The 24,357-nt window shown below is 28.7% G+C and overlaps 5 protein-coding genes across 10 annotated transcripts; 4 read left to right on the top strand and 1 right to left on the bottom strand.

The window, feature by feature from the left end:
* The first annotated feature begins 155 nt into the window (after positions 1–155).
* LOC126855739 (protein SPT2 homolog) lies at positions 156–5,762 on the top strand. Its single transcript, XM_050603604.1, has 7 exons — positions 156–501; positions 638–784; positions 917–1,046; positions 3,822–3,979; positions 4,228–5,149; positions 5,239–5,448; positions 5,534–5,762. Exons 1-7 carry the CDS (start codon positions 448–450, stop codon positions 5,617–5,619), a joined length of 1,707 nt encoding a protein of 568 aa, XP_050459561.1. The 5' UTR covers positions 156–447; the 3' UTR covers positions 5,620–5,762.
* A 633-nt stretch (positions 5,763–6,395) lies between these two features.
* Positions 6,396–7,546, top strand: LOC126855644 (succinate dehydrogenase assembly factor 2, mitochondrial-like). The gene is made up of 3 exons (XM_050603451.1): positions 6,396–6,647; positions 6,726–6,877; positions 7,114–7,546. The coding sequence occupies exons 1-3, from the start codon at positions 6,594–6,596 to the stop codon at positions 7,382–7,384; spliced, it is 477 nt and encodes a 158-aa protein (XP_050459408.1). The 5' UTR covers positions 6,396–6,593; the 3' UTR covers positions 7,385–7,546.
* A 143-nt stretch (positions 7,547–7,689) lies between these two features.
* LOC126855643 (recQ-like DNA helicase Blm) lies at positions 7,690–14,259 on the bottom strand. Its single transcript, XM_050603449.1, has 15 exons — positions 13,685–14,259; positions 13,432–13,555; positions 12,594–13,244; positions 11,770–12,505; positions 11,594–11,698; positions 11,335–11,510; positions 10,950–11,171; positions 10,427–10,788; positions 10,048–10,306; positions 9,590–9,973; positions 9,366–9,516; positions 9,084–9,271; positions 8,570–8,894; positions 8,291–8,471; positions 7,690–8,214 (listed from the first exon to the last, which is right to left on the bottom strand). Exons 1-15 carry the CDS (start codon positions 13,780–13,782, stop codon positions 8,064–8,066), a joined length of 4,113 nt encoding a protein of 1,370 aa, XP_050459406.1. The 5' UTR covers positions 13,783–14,259; the 3' UTR covers positions 7,690–8,063.
* Positions 14,260–14,693: 434 nt separating this feature from the next.
* LOC126855470 (ethanolamine kinase) lies at positions 14,694–17,707 on the top strand. 5 transcript variants are annotated; one of them, XM_050603148.1, is made up of 8 exons: positions 14,694–14,896; positions 15,592–15,720; positions 15,852–15,989; positions 16,152–16,417; positions 16,512–16,738; positions 16,901–16,976; positions 17,032–17,123; positions 17,357–17,707. In XM_050603148.1, exons 2-8 carry the CDS (start codon positions 15,601–15,603, stop codon positions 17,392–17,394), a joined length of 957 nt encoding a protein of 318 aa, XP_050459105.1. In that variant the 5' UTR covers positions 14,694–14,896; positions 15,592–15,600; the 3' UTR covers positions 17,395–17,707. The 5 variants fall into 5 exon arrangements, with proteins under 5 accessions (XP_050459105.1, XP_050459104.1, XP_050459102.1 ...); XM_050603147.1 differs by having other exon boundaries at positions 14,698–14,976; positions 16,901–17,123; positions 17,357–17,705; XM_050603145.1 differs by having other exon boundaries at positions 14,702–14,896; positions 16,901–17,123; positions 17,357–17,705.
* Positions 17,708–18,682: 975 nt separating this feature from the next.
* Positions 18,683–24,008, top strand: LOC126855558 (uncharacterized). 2 transcript variants are annotated; one of them, XM_050603338.1, is made up of 9 exons: positions 18,684–19,938; positions 20,027–20,156; positions 20,756–20,929; positions 21,433–21,556; positions 21,680–21,860; positions 21,953–22,166; positions 22,270–22,426; positions 22,488–22,627; positions 22,809–24,008. In XM_050603338.1, the coding sequence occupies exons 2-9, from the start codon at positions 20,034–20,036 to the stop codon at positions 22,929–22,931; spliced, it is 1,236 nt and encodes a 411-aa protein (XP_050459295.1). In that variant the 5' UTR covers positions 18,684–19,938; positions 20,027–20,033; the 3' UTR covers positions 22,932–24,008. The 2 variants fall into 2 exon arrangements, with proteins under 2 accessions (XP_050459296.1, XP_050459295.1); XM_050603339.1 differs by having other exon boundaries at positions 18,683–20,156; positions 21,716–21,860.
* Positions 24,009–24,357: the final 349 nt, after the last annotated feature.

Here is a 24,357-nt window from a genome sequence, read left to right as displayed (position 1 = left end):
GGTTCGGTTGCAGTTGAGATTACGGTTAATGATTGTGGATTGACCAATCAGAGCAAAACAGTTTGCCAGTTGATTGGTCAATCCGCAACTGTCAACCGTAACCTCAACCGCAACTGGACCCCAACTTGTAGGGTAATACGGCCTTTAATAATGCCTACTGCTTACGTCTTACTGCTTACGTTTTTTTTGTGTGCCATGGGCACCTTTTTCCGTGCACCTTTTCTGGCGTTGGATAAAAAAAACCCGAAAGCGGAGCCTGACCATTATCCTTCATTTCATTAGGAAAAAAATAAAAATAATTTAATTATTAAATCATAAAAGAGAGATAGTTTTATCTTATAGAAAATTAGTTGACGCTGTGCCTAAAAGTGTTATCTAAAGTTGAGGTCATATTACATTCCATATGCAAAATTCACTAATGTCTTATAAGTTATCTTGAATAATAAAATGGATTTTGGCACTTTGATAAACGTTGCACAAAAGAATGAAACGAAAAAACAAGTTAGTATATTTTATCGATACTACTATTTGCAATTATAATCTAAAGTATATATATAGTGGATATAAAAATAGGTTAGGTTAGATATATTTTGCTTAGAGTTAAATAATATCTCTTAAAATATTATTTTTTCAACAGATCGTTCCATGCTATCAAACAAAATTTACACCACCGAAAAAACAGATTAAACAATCTAAAACTCTTTCCGATAATATCAAGAAATTTCTCGCTCGAAAGGAAGAAGAGGAGAGACAGAAAGCCTTAGAAGAGAAAAGAAAGAGAGAGGTAATTTCGTAAAAATAATGCATAATAAATGTATTATACATCAATCTATGAATAATTTATATACATCTTTTATATTGCATAATATGTGTATTAGATTATTTATTCTTTATATTTAATAAAATATATTTTCAGAATCTCCTAGCTTTACGAGATTCTAAGGCTCAAAGTCGGATAAATAAACACTTGAAAGTATGTAAAGCAGCAAATAAGTCAGTAATTGCGGATGCCATTGATAGTGAAAATACAGCTATTACTATAGCAGGTAATAATTTTATACATACAAGAATAATTATTTTTTTAAAACATTATACAATGATATTGTGGTATAAATAACAGATTAAACAAAGTTTTAATCTGTTCTTTTTTTTACATTTTTATTTTATTTAATATATATTTGAATAGGATTTTATCTCTATCACTAGGGATACAAATTTTTGAATAAGATATAAAAATAAAGTTCCAAACAAAAAAGAGCATTTATATACACAAAGGTTTACTTTACTTTTTATTTTTTATATTTATAATTATCTTTTTTTCTGCAACATTTTTTTTTAATATATCTGCTTGAATATTTATACATCAAGATATATTGTGACATAACATAATTAGGGCAATATAGCAAGTAGGTTTTATGCAATCACAAAATAATAAAGTGCATACAGATAAATTCAAAGCACAAGATGGCAGATTAATATTGACGAAAATCATATGATAAATAGTTTATTTGCATATTACATCAGCTTAACGAGAAAATTTATCCATAATGGGCAATATTTTTGCCCGCAGGTTATGTAATATATACGAGCAATATAATGCATTAATTATCCATCATCCCAAATTGATGCAGAACAATTTCATGGATTTGTACAGCGATGGATACTAAGGCATTGATTAAGGTCAGCCATCTAATCTTAGAGTAGTTTAGAGAATTTACAAGTTTGCGCTATAATTACCGCTATTTTTATCATAAACTACATTTACACATTATCCTTAATCAAATTTAATAACATTCAAAACTGACCAATCATGATTATTCCTTTAAAAAATGAAATAACTGTGATTGATCAGTTTTAGCAGTTTTAGTTTTAATTATGGATGTGATTAAAGGGTGATATGTAAACGCAGTTATATTTGTAAGATTTCTTTAACAACAATATAGAGCTGTAATTTTATTTATATTTATCCATTATTAATGCAAACCACATATACATGATGTTTTATTATTATATCATCTCTCTCTTCTTTTATCTCTTTTGGCAAAATTATTTTATTTTATTTTATTTTTATACATTTTGTAAAATACATTTTTTAGAAAAGGAGAGTTGTCTCTTATTTCATATATATGTATATAAACGTGATCTTTTAATATGTATTTTGTTCTTTATATCTGTTAAAAAAAAAATTTTTTTTTAATTTTTTTTATAGATTTTGATGAATTATTTACATATATTTTGTATTTCTTTTATTTTTTTTCAATACTAAATATTTTATTTTTTCGTCAATACTAAATACTTTATTTTTAATATCTGTGATGTTAAATGTGATGATGGTTATAATGAGATTATGAAATAGATTAGATATAAAAGATGTTATCAAGATATATTTCATTTTTAAGCTACGTGCCAAAAGAGGCTACGTACTCTCCGAGGAAGATTTTACTCGATGAGCGTTTCGAAACTTTCTTGAGCGTTTCTGATTGATTCCAAGTCGGTCATCGAGTAAAATTTTCCTCAAAGAGGAAATCGTGTTGGAACCCAGGCTTAGATTGTATGATATTGCTCAATTATTTTTTTGCACTACACAGTTTTCTTAAAAAATCATTTTATATCATTTGTTTATCTATTCATTTTTTTTCTATTATTTTTAATATCTAATTAATATTGGACATTTATTCTCATATATTAACAAATTATTGTGTATTTAAGATATTTGGAACTTTATTTTTAGATAATTCTGAATGAGGTATAACTGACACACATACACACATTCTTTCTAAAGAAATGATTTATTTTTATTTTTACATATAAACATACATACACGTACAAGATGAATTGTATAATTATGTACAATAAAAATAAATAGAGGAAGAGAGATATAAGATATCTTTCAATTTAAAAACAATTTGTTAATATATAAATATGTAGATTAACTGCATGATTTGTTCTGAAGGTATGACAAGAGATAATTCAAGAAAAGGCAAGATATTATAACTATTAATTCAATTTTACTGACAATGAGATATGTTGCATATTGCAACCTATATCTTGGTTCCCACATTGTATTGTCAGGAGTACATCAGGAAGAATCAATTATGATATAATTGTAGTTGCTGACAATTTTGTATTTCGAATATCTTTCAGAAAAAACAGGAATTTAAGGCACAAAAGAATTGATCTTCATATAATGAAAATTATTTTGAGATTACCTTCTTTAAGATTTTGATATAACATATAGCTACAATGCTTTCTTTTGAATTGCCCTTTCTTATTTGTTGTATCTCTATGATGAAGCGGTTAAATCTACATATGTATATAACTTTTTTTTTAATTACAAAATATCATTTATTTCATTTATTTATTATATACAGGGTGTCTGGCGTCAATCGCATCACCCGTCATATGCAGGTAGAGCAGATAAAACTGAGCAGAAAAGTCCTGTACCATTTTTTTCTATAACGCTTAATAAGAATGTTATTATTGAGTAAAGTTTGGCCAATCATCGCCGATCTTTAGCCAGACGCACGTCAGTGAGGCGCTGTGCAGCTGAGCGCTCACGCACACATGCCAGGCGCGCGGCTCATTGATGTGCGTCCAGCTAAAGATCGGCGCTGAATTGCCAGACTTCATTCAATAATAACTCTTTTATTAAGCGTTATCGAAAAAAATGATACAGAACTTTTCTTTTCAGTTTTATTTGCTCTATTTGCACACGACGGGTGATGCGATTGACGCCGGACACCCTGTATATGATACACTCAATATGAAATATATATAGGGTGATTAATTATATGTATAAGCAAAATATTATTGTTTTACAGGTCCTTCTCAACCTGATGAAGATGATTATGGATACGTATCGCAAGAAGCTTCTACATTTTACAATCAGTTAATGAACAAATATAATAGTTTACCCCCAGAGAAACCTATTTTTAATAATAGTGAGAAAAGAACAATAAAGGATATTGCTTCTACAAAGGTGTGTATATAATGATCACCTATTGAACATACATTTTAAGAAAATAATTTATTTTTTAAATTAAGTAACATTAAGTAGACATTTAAGTAAACATTTTTTATATTAATTTGTTGATTTGAGTTATATATTAATTATCATTTTATTCATGTTGTTCACTATGATCTGATTATATCTAATAGCAAATTTATTGCTAATTTATGCTATCTGTTTTTACATGTACTATATGATTGAATATGATCTTGTTACAGGATAGAGTAAAACAAGCTTTAAAACAGCAAGAACTCGAGGAGAGTAGTGGACATAGGCGCAAAAGGAAATCAACTACAAATGTAAAAGAAGCTGAAATTGATGAAAAAATGGAAAAGAACGTTGCTGATAAAATCAAAGAAGAAGGCAAGGACGAAAAGCCGAAACCGAAGAAAAAGTCATTACCACCGCCTATGGGTTTCGCAGAACTTTTAAAACTTGCAGAGAAAAAACAGCATGAGCCTGTAATGGTAGAAGTTAAACCAAAAGTAGAAGAGGAACGACCAATGACAAAACGTCAAAAAATGGAATATATACAGGAAAGAGAAAGAAAGGAGCAACGAGGGAAAAAAGATTTAGAAACAGATAAAAAAATAAACATTACAAGTGCATTAAATAAATCTAATAAAACACAATTAAATAAAATTCCCAAGATTAATGAAAAATCTCCGATCTTAAATTCAATATTAAATAAAAACTCTTCCAAAGTTGCGACAACTATCTCTAAAAAAATTATCGACAAATCCAATGAAAAACATAACGCGGAAAAATGTAACTCAAGCAAAACCTCATCTAAAAACGAATTATTAGAAGAACGAAAAAAATTAGAAGCTGAGAGAAGACAACTGGAAGAAATGCGACGCGTTATAGAAGAAGAAAAGAAAAAATTAGAGCAAAGTAAAAATAAACAGGAAGATATAAAGTCTCACTCTTCTAATAAAGAAATGGTAAAATCCAAAGGGAATAGTATAGATAAACAACAAATATCCAAAGAACAAATTAAAACACGACAATTTCCACTTTTGGATTTGAAATCATCACATTCGTCGTTAGCTAATAATAGATTAAAACAAAATCCACCACCTGATATAAAATCCATCAAATCTAAAGAAATTATTAAAAAACCTCTTACATCCAACAAACGTGAGTTTACTTGCAGATATAAATTACTATTATAAAACTTGATGAAAATTCAGGCAAAGTCAAATATGAAATAAGTTTTAATTTTACAGGGCGTATCTATGACGAGGACGAAGATTCAGATTTGGATGATTTCATAGATGATGGATCAGACAATAATGAGGAAGATTATAGTAAACATATTAGCGAAATATTTGGCTATGATAAAAGCAAATATAAACATCTCGATAATGAAGATGACACTGCTATGGAGAGTAATTTTGCACAACAACTAAAGGAAGAATACATATCCACCAAAATAGGTACTCAGTTATATTATTATAAGTATTTTGTGTGCATATATAACATATGAATAACTTATTGATATATAAAATTGAATATTTGCAGGAATTATGGAAGATTTAGAAGATATGCGTATGGAGGCATTAGAAAAACAGAAAAAAAATCTTCTTAAGAAAAAGTTTAGAAAATAGTACAAAATATTTTGACTTTATATATATTTATATTTATTATCTCTTACGATTTTGATATATATTGAAAATATTTAAGTTGTAAAAGTATATAAAAGTATATAAAAGATATAAGTATATAAAAGAATAAACTTTGTTTAGAGGAATATTTTTTTTCATATGTTCTCTTTCTCTATGTGTGCTGTCTTCAATTTTTGAGAATTATATATGTGTTTTCATATCTTTGTGTCATATGACATGTATGAGTTCTTTTTGTTTATATACAAGTTATATTATACATTATACTTTTTTTGAAAACAAATATAAGGAAAATTGAAACAAGTCGAAAACGGATTCTAACTTGGAAAATATAAAATCTCACAATTTGATAAGATATCGAATTTCGGAATTTAATTTTTTTTATCATTTTTTAATACATATTATATTGTATACATTTGTTTTTTTATAATATTGCATACTCTCAAAGAAGAAATTTTGAGATTCCAAAATCATTCGATTGGCATCATTTGGTAAATAAATCATATACACACAATAAATCATGAACACACAAATTATCGATTTCCATACATCTTGGGATGCATCCGAAAATCGTGGAGTAGAGTAATGTTTAACTTGACCTATCACGACAACGAAATCTTTAGTTCTTTTTGTTCTGATTGGCCATTTAAACATTACTTTATCTTACGATTAGGGATTTTTGAATGCATTGCTGGATATAACATAGAGCAAAAAAACTTGACCAATTGAAACTCGAAGTGTGGTGTTTGTCTACAATGGCGTTTTTGCGCTTGCGTAAATGTGTTTCTCTTGACATTAATTTCGCTCCAATGTCAGGAAATTTATCATACTAATATCGTGATATTGTTGTTTGCCCGCTCGCCGCTCGTTCGCATACCACAAGAAAAGCAAATCTTGCATATGTTGTTCTTTGTTCTGACTTTTGAACATATATAATGTAATCGTCAATAAGATATTATATGCGCAGCATATCCGTGATCATGAATATTATATCTAATCGTGTCATATTATACGTAAGCATTTGAAGATATTAAATAAACACGAAAATTTTCTATAGAAACATGATAATGTAAATGTAAATAATGCTTCAGGTTAAATCACTTTTCCTTACGAGAGGCGCATCGATAAGTTGCTCCAGACAGAAGGACAATTTCCAAGATTTGATTCATCCAGAAGGGCGGGAACCCAACATTCCGCATTATGTAGAACGCGAAGGAGAAAGTGGTGATCTGAAAAGAGCAAGGTACTATTTTTTTCTCGTAATAAACAGTTAATTTCACACCGACAAAAAATGACAAATTCTTCTCTTTATTTTTCGTTATATGTTAATTATGTCAAATGTTTTTTAAATTAATCAAAATAAATTGATTAAAATATTAATATTAAAATTATTATTTACATATGTATCCATCTGATAATCTGCTGATAAAAGTATTTGTAATTTACTTTTATGATGCATTTTATTTTCTATTACTTTAGATTGACATATCAATCTCGTAAACGCGGGATGTTGGAGAATGGTTTGCTTCTTAGCACGTTTGCAAAGAAGTATTTGAATACATTCAATGATACGCAGTTAAGATTGTATGATCAACTTATAAATTTGCCAACCAATGATTGGGACATATTTTATTGGGCAACTGGTGTTAAACCAACTCCACCTGAATTTGATAATGAAGTGATGGACATGTTGAAAAAGCATACTCGAAACAAAGATCGACAAGCTAGGATAATGCAACCTGATCTATAAATAATGTATAACATAGTAACGATATTAATAGAATGTAACATATAGTAATGTAGTTATTTAAATTAATACAATTAGAATAAATAATAAATTATTGTGATGTATCTTATATATACACACATATGTATGTTAAGTTATTAAAGAAAAAGTAATCTTATTTTTTAAGAGATCTGGAATTATTTTTTCTATCATCACAGTGGATATATGTGAAATAATTAAGATGATAAAGATATAATATTGAGTCTGTTTTTTTTTATAGCTAAATTGGTTACACTATTTCGGAGTTTATCTTTTTTTCTCCATATTGGAAAGAAAAAGATAAGGTCTGAACTAATACAGCCAGTTCAGAGAACAGACCCATTGTCAAATATATACTTTGGCTTTGGCATATTGTAACTTGCTATCTCTTTGCATGTGTAACAAAATTTGCTATATTAAACAAAATATTATAAAAACCATTTATCATAAAAACCATTTTATATACACTTTTCTCATAAATCCTTAGAGCATATACATAAATATAATGCATAGTTTACAGAAACGTTATCAACTTTTATTCTATAAAATGGCTAAAACGCCATAGATAATTTTGGCCATTGTGTATCCCAAGACCTGTATAGGAATTAGAGATGCATCACAAATTCCGAAAATAATATGTCAGAGATAGAAAAAAGAAACACAATTAACTAATATGCATGTATCTATTAGGATTTGCGAGATATTGTTTTGTCTGACTAAAACTTGCAAGTCCTATCATCTTCTTCGTAGCTACATTAGATTTTGTTGCTAAATTTTTTGATGTGCCTCTTGATGAACCTCTGCCTCGCCCAGTGCTATTAATTTGTAAAAATATTTATTATCATAAAAATAATTTATACACATATTTTATCGTATATACTTTTATATTACCTTGAGCCACCTCGTCTATACTTTTTATTGGTGCTGTTAGATCTATTGCCAATCTTCCGTTTCTTACCGCGACGATTGCTAGTACTACTACGAGAATAGTTGGAAACATTGTCATCCCAGGCACTACTGTCATCATTATCATCAATATCTTGTTCTTCTTCATCATTTTCATTTTCCAATACTGAAAATAATAGAGATTACTCAATATAATATGGAATACTAATTTATACAGTACATAATCTTACAATTCATTATGTGCGCAAATATAAATGTGTGTACCAATTTTTTCTGCTGCATATTTCTGTGTAATTTCTAAGAGAGCTTTGCCATATTTAACAAAGTTAGCCTTAGTAACGTGTGGGATTTGTAACATGGCTTCTTCAGTCTCTGGTAAGCGCTGGCTCATAGCTCTGACAGCTACCATATTCATGATAGAGGAAGCAGAAACATCCAATGTACTAGCAATCCCCCGTATTATTGTCATTAATTCGGCATAGCAACGATCTTGCAATTCTTTTACAATGCCATCAATTTTCTTTGTGACCGTCGAAACTGTGGCCATGCCACCTGTAGATTTATTTGATTGTCTTGTTGGGATTTGTACCTATTTGAAATTAAATAAAATGCAAAACAACAATATATAATGAAATACAATATATAATGAGATGCAATAAAAAACTTCACAATGTATGCGAATATGATTTAAATATTAAAAATTAATAATGAAATTAAAATTTTTATTCAATTTTATATTTTATATGTTGCAAGTATCTTTTTTTATTTCAGATAATACCTTTACATTTTTTCTCGTCATGAGTTCACCCGCTTTTGGTCCAATTTTTAAATATGCACAAGCAATTTCATTATTAATATACATATCTTCTTGCAAATATTCTTGCAATACCATATAATGTAAAAGGCGTTCTATGTTATTTTTGTCCCACGATTTTCCGCGACCATATAGAGGATGTTTTGTAAGACCTATAATTTAAAAAGAAATATATTTAGTAATATATTGTTATAAATACAAATTTATGATTAGACATAAACTGGATATATAATATTGGATATAAACCTGTTTCTCTAATCTTCTTAAGATCGCTACCCTTAAAAATATGTGATAAGAGTATTAATGTAAGTTTACAATTCTTTCTGTTGTTAATATCTCGTACAGCTTTCATAATCTCTTTTGCATCTTCAGTTGCATCCAGCTGTGTAATCTCTTCCTAAAATTACTCATCTCAATAATAATTCCATTACATTATTGCAATCATTACTTATTTAATACACATAATGTACCTTGCATCTGCAGTTATCACATGCGGTTGTTTTATTTGAGATACACTGTTGTCTATCAAATATTTCTCCAAAGTAATTAAGCTGCAGTGATCTACGACAATCGGTAGTATTTTCGCAAAATGCTACCATTTTAAATAAATTATCCATATGTGTACTAATGACTTGTGGATTTGGATTATCCAATTCGATCATTTTTCTGATCCTGTGCATGTCTGCATAATTATAAAACAAAACGCAATCTGCTATCTCGCCATCACGACCAGCGCGGCCACTTTCCTGATAATAGCCTTCTATGGATTTTGGTAGAGCAGCATGTATTACAAATCGCACATTTGGTTTATCAATGCCCATTCCGAAAGCTATTGTCGCACAGATAACATGTATCTAAAAAGAAAACATATACACAAGAAAAAATATAATTGTGACAAGACAAATATAATTATAATAAAAAAATGTACTTCGTCAGAGATCCATCTTCCTTGACAGCTGCTTCTTTGATTATCTGTGAGTCCCGCGTGATAACTCAACGCTTTGATACCATTCTTTTTCATTTGCGTAGCATAATCATCGCAATCCTTGCGCGATAAACAATATACAATGCCGCAAGCGTTTCTATACTTTGTCATTATCATAGCAATAACTTCATCGGAGCAATTTTTCCCTTTCTTTGAGATTATACTATATCTCAAGTTAGGTCTGTTGAAACTCGACATAAACCTAAAAATATAATCATTAATTATTTTACTATATATATATATATATATATATATATATACACACACACACACACACACAAACCCATATAAGTGTGTGAACAGTTAAATATATTAAACATACCACTTTGGATTAGTCATACCCAACTGATGTAAAATATCTGTTCTAACACGCGGTGTGGCCGTTGCAGTTAAAGCTATTGTTGGCACTTTGGGATAATTATCTCTGAGACATTTTAATCGCTTGTAGTCTGGTCTGAAATCATGACCCCATTGACTAACGCAGTGCGCTTCGTCAATGACAAATCTTGCTAGCAATTCTCTTTCATATAAAATAGTTAAGGTATTACACAATTTTGGCGAAGCGGAGATTTTCTCTGGTGTTACATATAATATTTTGAGAACAGGTTCCTTTTTGGCGAGCTCCCTGTACACTGCTTCTGCTTGATTATCTGTTATAGAACTGGATAAGTGAGCTGCAGGAATCTGCAAGTTTACAAAATATGAGAATTGTTGAAATAAAATAAAGATGATATAAATAGCGTACACTCGTATAATGTATATTAAATGTACACTTTTTAAATGTCCTTATTATATCTTATTCTACTTCTTACATGCTATTATATTTATAATATTTTCTCTCTTACATCGAGTGAGGTAAGCTTCTGTACTTGATCTAAAATAAGACTTTTCAACGGTGAGATAACAATTGTTAATCCAACACTTAAAAGTGCAGGCAATTGATAACAAAGAGATTTTCCACCTCCAGTTGGCATCAATACAAAGCAATCAAATCCCAATAAAGTTGCATTAATAGCTTGCAATTGATTTGGCCTAAATATATATAAGCCAAATCTTTGTCGAAATATCTAAAATAAGAGATTTTTCCCATTATATTCATATGTAATTTATGCACGTGTAAAAACAAATTATTATAATAGCATTATATTTGTTTATATAACATATATATATATATATATATATATATATACATATATATATACATATATATATTAGAAAATATTTATATACCTTTAACATTTCTTGTGAATGTGAATAGGTTAAACTATCAAATTCTCCACTAACACCATCATTTTTATAATTACCAGTAAATCTCCCAAATTCCACACTATTTTTTTCAAATCTTGATTTTGCATTAACATCATTGTGTTTACTACTACTTTGCGCCCGATGAGTCTCAGGCCAATCTATGGATTAAAGCAGATATTGAAACAGTTATTAATTAAATTATCAGCATAAGTGCAACAAAAACTGTATGTAAAATTTGTACCTATAGAATCATCATTTATATCTATGTTACAATTTTCTTCCAATGCTGGAAATTTTTCCAACTCTTGTGTTAAAATGTTAGCGTTCGCAGAAACTGTATAACTGCCTATAAAATATTTTCTCATTAAAAAGTTTTAATATAAGAAGGATTAATGTTTTATTTATAATCTGCCGTACCTTGAGACTTATTAGTACTACTAATCCAATTGTTTGGACTGCTCCTGACGTTTTTTTGCATAGACATATTTGTTTCAGTTTTTGGTGGTGTCTTAATACTGTTATTAAATGTATCCTTTGTGGATATGGAAACATATTCAGAATCTGAAGAATTCATTGTCTTTGACATTTGATCCTTCTCCCACATCTCTGCTATCGTTTTAGAAACTTCGGTCCCTAATACTGTTTTGATAGGTCTTTTCAATTGGAAAGTGCTCTTCTTACTTGGAATTGTGGTTTCAGATGACCTGATCGCTATTATGGATTCCATATTACTATCATGCTCCTTTGTATGTGATTCCATTATATTTGATAAATTTTCATGAAAAGCTATTGTTTTAGATATTAAAGTACTCGATGTATCAAAATCATTATTTATCAGGCAACTTTCAGAGATATGTGAAATTGGTCTCTCCATTGAGTTTGATGACACAGATTCAGGAGTTTCTAAAGATACAGATACATCTTTTTCATCTTCTTTTTGTAGCTTTGATAATTTTGTCTGCATTAAACGCAATTTAGCTTTTACATGTCGATGTAAACCTTGTAATTTCTTGAAAGAATCGAGATCAAACTTTGGAAATTGTTCTAGTATTGGTAATGGAATCAATTCGAGAGCACTACAAAATTTGTCAAGAATCTCAATTTGAAGATCCTTTAAACTATCGCGTCTTTCTAACAACTTATCCTTTGTAATCTATGTACAACAGCAAGAAATAAATAATTATTGTCTATATTTTTGATATCTCGCGTTAATCAACATTAATTTACAATACAAAACTTACAGGTATTGTAGACATTATTGGTTCCTTTCGAATAGATTCAATCCATGAATTCAACCACTTATTAAAACCTAAATCTTTGAGATTCAATGTAATATCAGGTCCTACCCATTCTTTTCTTGGTGATCCTTTGCTACTATACTTTGAGCGAGGACTGTCGGTATCAGAATCTAAAATTAAATTATTTGCTTTTTGTTTATTAATGTGTTTCTTAGGAGTCCGTAGGTGCTCATTTTCTGTGCCTTTTGATATTGTATTAGTGGCTTCATTAGGTTTTTCTTTATTCAACAATGTTGGACTATTGGAAGGAACGTATTTGCTGTTGGACTCAGTATAGCGATTGATTTCTGATACAATAGGCTGTCTTATCTCATCTTTTTCTACTAATGCATTATTTGGCTTTCGATTTAAGTGAAAACATTTTCTAATGTTTTTTTTATCTTCTTCACTGTCAGAGGATTCAGGAATAAAAGAAGTTTTTATAGAGTATTCTTCTGTATTGTTCTGTAATAGATTTGAAGATTTGGTCTCTTTTTCAATCCTCTCTTTTTCCTCTATTGAACTTTCAATATAATACGGTTCAGATATATTGCAAATTCTACTTGCTTGTGTCGTAAATGGATTTTTGCACGAGTCTGAACTATCTGAATTATCCTGCCAATTTAAAATATATTGGAATAGAGATAAATTGTCTTATAATCAATAATATTTTTTTGTAATTAATCATGTTTTGTGAATCGTATGTTTAATAAATTATGCAAAATAACTGATATTAATAATAAAGATATAAATAATTAACTAATAATAATACTATAATTATTAAACAAAACTATAATCTTACAAGATCTATTATTGTATCTATTGTTATTAAATCTCCAGCCATTTTTCTTTGTTTATCAGGATATAAATCATCCAAAGATTCATCATTTAAATCAATTTTCTCTTCTTTCACTGATTTTGGTGTGCTAAAAAATGTAGTTTTTCTTCATTCTTTTAAGAAATATACAAGTAATCATAATAAATTATATAATTTATAAAAATTTTGATATATTATATAGAGATATTTTTCTTAAATTCTAATAAGTTTGACTTACCTAGACTGCAGAATATTGTTTTTATTTGTTGTTTTTGTTAAAAATCCCTCAATTGTAGATTGAATATTTTTTTGACCAAGCACTATTTTCTTTGACATTATTAGTAAAATTTTTAAACCGCAAGAAATTTATACACGTAATATGTTTCATTCGAATTATCTTATTTCTTTGAGACAAATATTATATACACAAACACTTTTTTTTTATTTATATCACTCTGATATAAGTCCGTGCTCTGGGTAGTATAAAGAGCAGAGATAGAATATTTTACCAGTAAAGTATGGTTTCGACAGTACAAAACGTATATATGTTTAAAAAATTTTAGAATTACGCATAAACGCGAAACAATATAAAGAAAAAACAAACAGACAAATATACATTGCGGACAATATTTAGGTTAGAAAAGTATATTATATATTGACATGGAATAACGATATTAAATAATTAACTATCAAATAATCGTGGTTGTAGAGAATATGAATTATAACGACATGAAAAATGAGTGTCATTAATTTGCACGATGCGATTTGGCTCTCCCGCCATTAATCGAGATGAGATTGAACCATTTTGACGCCGATCATTATTATTCATACTATTCAGAATTCGGAATATCGAAATTCAGAATTCAGAGTTGCATTTAAAATTTTATTCAACGAGTTAATTTCCGAACGTAATCTTGAAGGAACACATTTATTGGATGTCGCGTTATGGAAGATTCACATTGGTTTAAAGTCTGATAATATTATCCAATAGAAAAGACGGACTCGAACGACATTTTTGTCCCTAAAAAACAAACTCTCCTATTGAACGTCAGACACGTTTGTATAATAAACTTCACAAAAGTTTAGCTTCAATCTTAACGTATGGCGTTTTCGAATGGACATAAAGAAATTGATTGGTCCACAATATATGCATAAGGAAATGAACCAATCAATTTCCTTATGCTTATAATTATACGCTTATGCAAAAGTGTGTGCTCCCCGCTTTACACAACTATAACTAACAAGCGTTGAGAACATAATGACGCTGCCATAGCATATATTTATATATATATATGGATGATATTATTATTATCGAAAAATTGAACTAAATCAATTCAATGTTGACAATGTTTCGCCCCATAGTGAAGTGTGTCATTCTATGATGTAGACATACATAAAAAAAATTCCGATAATAATCGACAATTAGAAATAATTGCAAAAATTGTTCTACGTAAGCAATCGTCGTCACACGATATATTCAATTTAAAAAACTTTATTTATACGTCATAAATGTTTCAAAAGTAAAACAAAGTAACCACACATTTTATATATATATTTATATTTATCTATACACGTGAATATAAATTGATAAAATGTGATCTTTTATATTAGAATATCAATTTTATAGAGAGAGCAGTTAAGTTGTTATATGCAAGGTTTCAATGTTGCACAATTTTCTTTAATTGACTACCATTACTTTATCAGTACGAGTGATATAAGAGCATATGAATCGAATTTCCTTCTTCAGTTACAATGGGGCAACTGTAGAGAGAGAGAAAGAGAGAGATGTTATAGTTTAAATTAATAGTTTTTTTTATACACATTTGTTACTATTGTGCATCAGTGTTTTGCTGTACATAATATTGTTTTTATCATAGAGTTCTTAATGAAATAATATCTTATTTGCTTATTTGTAGCACAATTTGTTCTCTCTCCAAAAAATCTATATTATATATTTTATTTTTTTTTTATATAGAGAAAATAAACTCTAAATTTCTAAAATCAAAATTTTATCTGCAACTTTATATAAACAAATTTGTACTATATTTAATTTTATTATTATTATAATATATATTTTAACGAGAGATAAAAAAATATTGAAATAATATTAATACTCTTAAAAAGGAAATTTGTTTTCATAAATAGCATCAAACTATGAATGTATGTGAAGAACATCTTAACATTACAATAAATGAAGATAAAATTATTGATGGTGCAATAGATGTTATCAAGAAAATTAGGCCATCTTGGCCTCTGCAAGAACTGCATTTTAAGGTAAATGCAATAATCAATTTTTTCATTATATATATATATATATATATATATATATATATATATATATATAATGATAATACAAAATAGATAAATGTTATAACTTTATTTAATATTCTTTTTTTTTGTGTCAGCCATTTACTGATGGAAAAACAAATAAATTGGTAGGAATATGGTACTCGGGGCATTATGCAGATATGGTCCTGATTCGAATTTATGGTAACAATTCGGATTTACTGATTGATAGAAAAAATGAATTAAACAATATCAGGGTAAAGATCAATTTTATATATTGTCATCTATTCTCTCACATCTCAGTTGTAATCAATTGATACTTTCAAATTTATGTATTTATGTTTGATAAAAATATAACAAATTCAACATATATAGCCAAGAATAATTAGTATATATATGGAATACATATTTTTGTATAGATATTAAACAAGGCTGGCTATACTCATTGCATTTATGCTACATTTAATAATGGATTCGCCTATCAATTCTTGGAAGGTGAAACTCTGACTATAGAAACAATTAGGGACCCAAGAGTGTATCCATTAATCGCGAGACGTATGGCCGAAATGCATTGTCTTAAGCCTGAAAATGAGCCTGAGCCAAAAAGAGCTTTCATTTGGGAAAAAACAAAGAAATTTATGCAAATTATGCCTAAAAGATTTTCCGATCCTCTCAAGCAAGCAAAGTAAGAATTATGTATAAGAGAATCTTTTTTTATGGATACTATCTAAAATATATCTAAATTCTAATTTTCATAATATAACAATTTTCACTTTAAGATTTGAGATGTTGATATCACCATATATGGTTCTAGAAGAAGAATATCATTTATTGGAAAACACACTTTCAAAAATAAATAGTCCTGTAGTATATGCTCACAATGATCTTTTACTAGGAAATGTACTGTATAATAAGGAACAGGAGAATGTTGTTTTTATCGATTATGAATATACTGCATTCAACTATCAAGCATTTGATATAGCAAATCACTTTGCGGAATTTGCTGGTAATTACATTTTTTTGCAAAATATTCCATGTTTTTTATATGTCTAAAGATAGTATTGGATTAAAAAAGACATTTTATCTGCTTCATTTCTAATTAATTAAGTATATCGTCTGCCTTATAGAAAATTTTATACGTACATATACACACACACTTATATTTAAGGTATTGATGAGCCAGATTATTCTTTGTATCCGGATGAAAATTTTCAAAAAGCATGGTTGAAAGAATACTTACAAAGGTATAATGCAACTAATAATGTGTCTGAGAAAGAAATTAACAAGTTGCACTGGCAGGTTACTAAATTTGCTCCTTTGCCACATTTCTTTTGGGGCTGTTGGTCTCTCATCCAGAGTGAGCATTCACACATTGATTTCGATTTTTTGGAGTAAGTAAAGCTTGTGTAAAAAAAACAAAAGAATATTACAAGAATGTTACAAGTCTCTGATAATAATAATAAACAAAACTCTTTAATAATGGATTAGTTTTTTTTTGTAAATTAAAGTAGACCTATTAGCGAAAGAAATATATATATATATATATATATATATATATATATATATATATATTTTTTTTTTTGTTTCCCTGTAATTATCGATAAGTTTTTCGAATTATTTTCAGATATGCTGCAATACGTTTTAATGAATATTTCAAGTTGAAGGAAGAAATATCCAGTAAGTTGAAATTGGGGTACGACGAGTAAAAATGGCATTTTTAAAAAAACCCATTCCAGTAAAAGCATTTTTTAACATTTTCATTCCAGTGAAATTTTTTTTTAATACTGTCTCCAAATATATATTAACTTGTTGATAATTGTGTATTGTATATATATATTTTACATTCTTTTGGGTCCTATTATGTAAATACAAATAATATATTGTAATCATTATACATGTGTACAACTATTTTGTCCATACTAGAATTGTAATAAAAATAATGTATATAATAAATCTATTTATTGCATAATAAAATTAATCCAGTAAACCATATAAAATATTATTAAAACAAGCATATGATTAATTAGTTTAGTTTTATTAATTCTGTGTATTTAGTATTAAATTTTCTTTACATCATTAGTAAGCATAGAATCTATGAAGATAGTTGAATTGCCAGAATATATTAGTTGATTCAGATTATCAGTACAAGATTTTTCTTGATAATGCTGTAAGTATCTGTCAACAGAATATATATAGATGATTTTAAAACTCTCCATATATATATATATATATATATATATATATATATATATATATATATATATATATATATAATCTCTCGTTTATCGTTATCAAATTTCAATTTATCAATGTCGCAACAACTTGACTAAATCTTTTGTTATCGAGCTATTCTCTCTGTAAACTTCAAATTACAAAAATTCAGGTGCAAAATTCCTGTTTCAATAACAGAAAAAATAGCGCAAATTTAACGACCATAATAAAAGTAAAGGTGCTGAAAAATTTTTTCATAAAAATAAATATTCTATTCATAAACAACCGAACACATAAAACATGATAACACGAATTTAATGAATCTCACAAATAACAAATATCACTTTTCAAGGCCTGTTTTATAATTTAACCGGTTATTCTTAATATTAATAAATTTATTCATTTTTTTTAATCTCACACTTCTTTTTTACTTTTTACACGTTTTACATTTTAAATTAAATGCTTTAGATATATTCTTCATTTTAATTTTAAATGCTTAAAAAAATCAGATGCAAATGCAAAAGGTGTAGCTATATAGATATAATTTAATACTTTAATATATATTATTATAGATTAATTAGTCTTCGAGTAATTATTCTTTCTTTTTCATTAAAGATCAAATAAATGTAAGACTGAAGTTTCAGTTTTAAGAAGGATATGTCAAGGAAATGGGACGTAAAAAGAAGATTGCGATTAAATACATGTAAATTTATTCTTTTTAGCATTCTGCATTTAAAGGGAAACAGGTGCTGCATTCAAAAAGATTTGGCAAGAGCGAGAAAGAAGGGGCAGCTGAAAATAATGGATTTATATCAATCGATGCTGTTCTTTGATCATGCACCTGATATACACCGTGATTGTCAGCACAGAAAATTTATAATATACGCAACGTAAACATATAGACTTTTAATACTGTATATCGGAAAAATGTGGCCCTCGTCTCTATTGCACTCTTTAGTCGATCAATTGACTAGCGAGTGCATTTTTGTTCGGCTTTAAGATTGTCGTTATTGCGCACGTCTATAAATCGCGTTTATTTTTAGCCTCGCTCTCGCTCTCGCTCTGGCATCTGACTCTGGTTCTGGTTCTGGACTCTGGGTCATTCAAAATTTTCATAAATACTCTCGCCTTTCCCTCCTTTCCGCCCCCGCCTTATCGTTCGACCGTGTCTCTATATCTATACGTATCTATATATACAATACACAATACACATTACAGACAAAGGCAAGAGGCAACAGGATCTCGCCCGACGACGAACTGCAAGCCGCGTGCCGCTAACCGCGAGCGATCATACGACACTCGCGAGTCGCGACTCGCGCAACATATTCCGACCTGCGCCGACTCCCCAAGTTCGATGTAAACATACAAGTGAAAGTAAACATTGTAAACAGAGCGGCAGTAAACGAAGGAAGGAGGAAGGAGGCATGCGAATACGACAGACTTTCGCGATCCGGCTATTCTAATATCCCTGTGAAATATATTACACGTGTTCCGCGACGCGAGCTCTCTTCTCTCTCAATAATCGTCGATCCAGTGTCCAGTTCGTCCATTGTATGTTTCTAGCACGTACGTTGTTAGAGACTGAAGCTTGAGAGACTCGAGGCTCATCTCCTCGGCTTTCCTATATATCGATCATTTGCGAAACGGCAACTTCTTCAAACGGATGATCGCACAGCATCGATAGCTCGTCATCTCGTCTTCATCATTTTCCTATTCTTTCTTATCCTGCGTCTCTTTCGGAAAATCGGCCGACGAGTATTAGTCGTCAAAGATCAAGTCGCGCGAACGAGACTAAATGAGATCCGAGTGGAACGAGAACGAGTGAACGAGAGCGAGAGCGCGATAATCGCTTCGGCATCGGCAATATCGGTATTATTCTACGCTTCTATATGAGCGAGGCATCAGCTGTTTGACCAGTAGTTTGATCAAGAATCTCCAGACAAATTCAAAAGGAGAGGAAAAACGGATAATTTGCCGAGATTTCGATCGAGTGGTGTGAGTGTATGGGTGGCGGACTGCGCAATTCCGATCTCTGAAAAAAGAAAAAAAAGCACTCCTCTTTTTGCTCATTCTCCTTGTCTAGTCGAAAGATGCACATCACCTGCAAGTGCCTGAACGTGTCCATTAGATCCAGGAGTACCGAACTGCAGCGGCTTAATATCGATAATGTCGAGATGACCGATCTGGAACGCGCCGATGCCTTCTTTCGCGAGGTGAAAATTTTTGCGAAAAAGTACATTTTTTAAAGAATGAAAAAAAAAGAGAAATGTTTGAGATTCGCGAATGTTTTGCCAGTTCACGTCGTTATTCCTTTCTTTCTTTTACTGGTATACTTTTACGGCAAAGTATAATTGATAAAGAGTGTTATGAATTTGAGCTTATTTTTCCATGTCGCGAATAAAAAAAAATCTTATGTAAATTAGCACGAACGATAATAACTCGACGCTGCAATCCTCACATTTATTTCATCTTTTACATTCGATTTGCTATCTTCCATTTTTTTTGTATAGTTCTTTCACAAGTATTGCATGCGAAATGTTTTTATGTAACACATATATGTAAGTGTATTAATGATTAGATGGTTTTAATCGATAATCTTCCTTTGCATCTTCTTTAAGAAGGCTTGACCCTTCTGTATTTTTCCTTATTTTTTTCAACATCAAATCTACAAGAAACCAATTATTAATTCCTATAGAGAGTCAATATATCGCTTAATCATAATTATGGAACAATTTAAGATAAAATTAAGACAAAATTAGATATATTATGTAACATTAAAGTTTTGTAAACATAGATTTTATCTTTTATATAGGATTTAGCCAGTGTATCGGAACTGGAGACTATTACTAAAGAACAACCTGGCTTAGTGGAAATAAGAAATATTGGATCATGGATCATACATCGTTGTTATAATTGCTCAATTTATACTCATGCTGTCCACAGGGAACATGGTGCCGCTTTAGTCCTTATTAATAGCAATATCGTTGTAAGTTTCAGACATATAAAAGATATTCATTTGCTAATTTTCAATATAGTAATTTGCAAGTCGACTAAAATCCCTTCTAAATATGTGTCATATAGATAATTTATCTCTCATTTGATGCACTAGCTTGTTATACCTATTTATTTACTATCAAAAACACAACAATCTATTTAATAAGTAGCACATTTATTAAATATATATAATATATATAAATTATTTAATTGTATTATTTAATATAGTAGATATGTGTTTTATTATGTTACATGCCATTATATTACATTTAAGATGTAATACTATGAATGATAGACAGCTTGATAAATTGTCTAGTCAATTTTATCAAAGATGATTATCTTTGCATGTGAGATTATAATAACACATACATTTTGCATACTATTTGCATAAATCATTTAAAAGAACATTACATGTCTTTCTCTAATCTCCTTTTAATTAAAACTTTAAGAAAAATTTTATTTAATTAAATCATATATATTTCTCTTCTGTTTTAGTTATCTCCTGAAGAAATAAATAAATTAAAGTCAAATCCAGATTACAGCTCAGTGTTTAGGATAGTAATTAATCACAATTTGGAAGATCTTGATGACTATCTACAACAACCTAATAAATTTTCTGGTAAGTGAATGAATGTGTAATATGTGTAACATGTACATCTAATTTTATTATATTTCAAAATAATCTACTAAAATATGATCTCTAAATGTTCTACATATTGCATTTTTTTTTACGCTTATCCAGTTTCACAGTTACCTAATACAGTTCAAGTGGCCCTAGGTGGATTGCAACAACAGTTGGAGGAAGCTGTACAACGTCAAACAGTAGCAATAGAAGAGAAAATATGTGCATTTTCTGCAGAGCAATATCGGCTATTGGAACAATTTCGCGAAAGAGCACACAACGAACATCGATTGTTATCAAAGTATGATGTTTCACAGTAAATTATTTTGCAAATTACAACATACTAGTGTTGTTGTAGTAATAATTAAATGTGTTTTATTTGTTCATGATTAGATTAGTGTGTAGAAGAGAAGAGACAAATAGGATAACCAATGATATAGAGACTTCACCAATGATTCCTGACAACTTTAAGAATACTTTAACTACCTCTACAGTTAATACAGTTAATCCCAAATCCAATTTAATATTCAATGATATGAAAATTTCCACTGATTCAAATATTAAACATGAGATAACTACTAAACATTCTTCTAAAAGTTCTACTAATGTAAGTCAGTTTTGCTATCTTAAATTCTCTTAGATATTACTTGATTTATTTATAATGTCCCATTGTTATAATTATTCATATACTTTGATAATAAATTTTGCAGAACGAAAATACAAAAAAGAAAAATCCATTGTATATTTATACTAAGGAATCAGCTAGTTTCGATACAGAAGCATTGTTTCCTTTCGAGGGAATAGAAGATACAGATGCAGCTAATCAATTACATCAATGGTCTTCAGAAGAGGGATCCGATACCGATGGTACGATATATTACATAGCAATAATTTATATAGATCTGGGTCAATATAGTTATTTGTTCAGATTCAAGCCAAAATGAAGGAATTCATATGCCAAGGGGTCAACGAGATGGTCACTCCACCTTGGCTAAATCACTACCAGTCACTGTACCTGCTTTTCCATCTATTGTTCATCGTGCAGTACAAGACCAAAGTGATGATCAGGTAAAGTTCTATAAAATCCTTAATTTCTGCAATTGTATTATAAGAAATATTGTATTTCTTTTTTTTTATTGTTTAGTTGACTGAAACTTACTAAGAGATTTGACATACATATATATATATATATATATATATATATATATATATATATATGTTATTAAAAAATATATATATAAAATTACAGTTGCCAACCGATCCATTAGATCCGCATAATATTCGAGCTTCGATTAAAGCCTTAGCTAAAAGCGTCCATGGTGATACAGTGTTTGGAGACTTACCACGTCCCAGGTTTTCTACACAGATCTGACTTGTCATATATGATGAAAAAGAAGATCCACTTGACACTTTTTAGTGTTTTTGATACAATATATCATAATCCCTATCATCCGTCATTTGTCTTTCATACAAAGATTACAAGAGGTTTATGTATACACACTTGGAATAAATGTGATTGGTTTTACAGAAGTACAGAACACTCCATTTGTATTTTGTAGAAATTCGAGATTATACGCTTTAACTATTTTGGTTAGATCTAAATTTACTATGATGATGCTAATCTATTAAAAAAAATATTTTTTATCAAAATTGGAAGCTATACTTGCAGAAAAATGATTTGTATCTAATAGATAGAAAAAGATATGCATTCAAAAATCTAAATGCGCCTATAACAACTTAAAATTTTATCATTTATTCCAATATATAAATTTAATTATTAGTGTGTTTGTTTATGTACTGTATACAGCAGACTGAATTTTATTATAATTACTTCATGTTGCAACTTAAAGGCTATATTTAACTTATATAGTGCAGTAATTTATAATAAATAATTATATTTATTATATTATAATTATATTATATTATAATTACATTGCACTATATATTGCATTGCTAATATTTATAATGCTTATATTGTTATAAGCATTTTACAGCAATATATTTTTTCTTATTGTGTTTTGAAAATTAAAGGACTATTGATAAATGCAGAAATGGTGTCAATTATACATATAAACATACAAATACTTAATAAAGAGAATTGTATAATTATTATAATGTGTATGTATATGAAAAGAGGCACAGTGTAAGTGTGTAATTATAATTATATATAATAGCAGAAAGATTTAGATTCCTCGTGTAATTTCTTACATAGAAATTAAGATTTAAAACAAATTATTGTTAAAAATGATGTTAATTTTTCTCTAATAACATTACTTATTTTAGTATAAAATATAGCTGATATTTTTTTGCTGCAATTTAACACATTTTTAAAATTAAATAATATTAAATTTAAAATTATGCTGTGCAAAAAAGAATATCTCTCTTTTTTTATATTTGATGTAAAATGCAACATCCTGCTTTTAGCAAAAATAAAGTAAGGTATTTCATGTATTTATGCTATTATATAAACATTACATGTATGTACATACACATACATTATTCACACACACACATACACTGAAGAAGGTACATTATCAATTTATTTTACATAAAATACATTTTTAAAAATATTACTTGTAAAAAATTTGAAAAGATGTAATATATATAAATTTTATATATATATATATATTTTTTTATTTTGATATATTTTCAAGATCAAGATCATATTAAAAATATTGAAATTGATGGTGACTATCAATTTTTAATATATTTTACACAATACGAAAAGTTTATTTTTCATAAGCTTACATTATTTATCTTGCAGATATAATTTGATACAAAAAACAATACAAAATAAT

Source organism: Cataglyphis hispanica, chromosome 16, assembly GCF_021464435.1.
Source record: "Cataglyphis hispanica isolate Lineage 1 chromosome 16, ULB_Chis1_1.0, whole genome shotgun sequence".
NCBI lineage: Eukaryota > Metazoa > Arthropoda > Insecta > Hymenoptera > Formicidae > Cataglyphis > Cataglyphis hispanica.
The sequence above is the reverse complement of the archived record's forward strand: the minus strand, read 5'-3'. Positions and strand labels throughout refer to the sequence as shown.

Excerpts from the sequence above, each read along its gene's own strand:
- LOC126855558 (XM_050603338.1), top strand. The coding sequence starts at position 20,034 with ATGCACATCACCTGCAAGTGCCTGAACGTGTCCATTAGATCCAGGAGT. Across the intron at positions 20,157-20,755 it reads CCGATGCCTTCTTTCGCGAG|GATTTAGCCAGTGTATCGGA; the intron begins GTGAAAATTTTT and ends TCTTTTATATAG. Across the intron at positions 21,861-21,952 it reads GAACATCGATTGTTATCAAA|ATTAGTGTGTAGAAGAGAAG; the intron begins GTATGATGTTTC and ends GTTCATGATTAG.
- LOC126855643 (XM_050603449.1), bottom strand. The coding sequence starts at position 13,782 with ATGTCAAAGAAAATAGTGCTTGGTCAAAAAAATATTCAATCTACAATT. Across the intron at positions 13,556-13,684 it reads AACAATATTCTGCAGTCTAG|CACACCAAAATCAGTGAAAG; the intron begins GTAAGTCAAACT and ends TACATTTTTTAG. Across the intron at positions 8,215-8,290 it reads TATAGACGAGGTGGCTCAAG|CACTGGGCGAGGCAGAGGTT; the intron begins GTAATATAAAAG and ends ACAAATTAATAG.
- LOC126855644 (XM_050603451.1), top strand. The coding sequence starts at position 6,594 with ATGCGCAGCATATCCGTGATCATGAATATTATATCTAATCGTGTCATA. Across the intron at positions 6,648-6,725 it reads CTAATCGTGTCATATTATAC|GTTAAATCACTTTTCCTTAC; the intron begins GTAAGCATTTGA and ends ATAATGCTTCAG. Across the intron at positions 6,878-7,113 it reads GGTGATCTGAAAAGAGCAAG|ATTGACATATCAATCTCGTA; the intron begins GTACTATTTTTT and ends CTATTACTTTAG.
- LOC126855470 (XM_050603147.1), top strand. The coding sequence starts at position 15,601 with ATGAATGTATGTGAAGAACATCTTAACATTACAATAAATGAAGATAAA. Across the intron at positions 15,721-15,851 it reads TGCAAGAACTGCATTTTAAG|CCATTTACTGATGGAAAAAC; the intron begins GTAAATGCAATA and ends TTTTTGTGTCAG. Across the intron at positions 16,418-16,511 it reads GATCCTCTCAAGCAAGCAAA|ATTTGAGATGTTGATATCAC; the intron begins GTAAGAATTATG and ends TTTCACTTTAAG.
- LOC126855739 (XM_050603604.1), top strand. The coding sequence starts at position 448 with ATGGATTTTGGCACTTTGATAAACGTTGCACAAAAGAATGAAACGAAA. Across the intron at positions 3,980-4,227 it reads AGGATATTGCTTCTACAAAG|GATAGAGTAAAACAAGCTTT; the intron begins GTGTGTATATAA and ends ATCTTGTTACAG. Across the intron at positions 5,150-5,238 it reads ACCTCTTACATCCAACAAAC|GGCGTATCTATGACGAGGAC; the intron begins GTGAGTTTACTT and ends TTAATTTTACAG.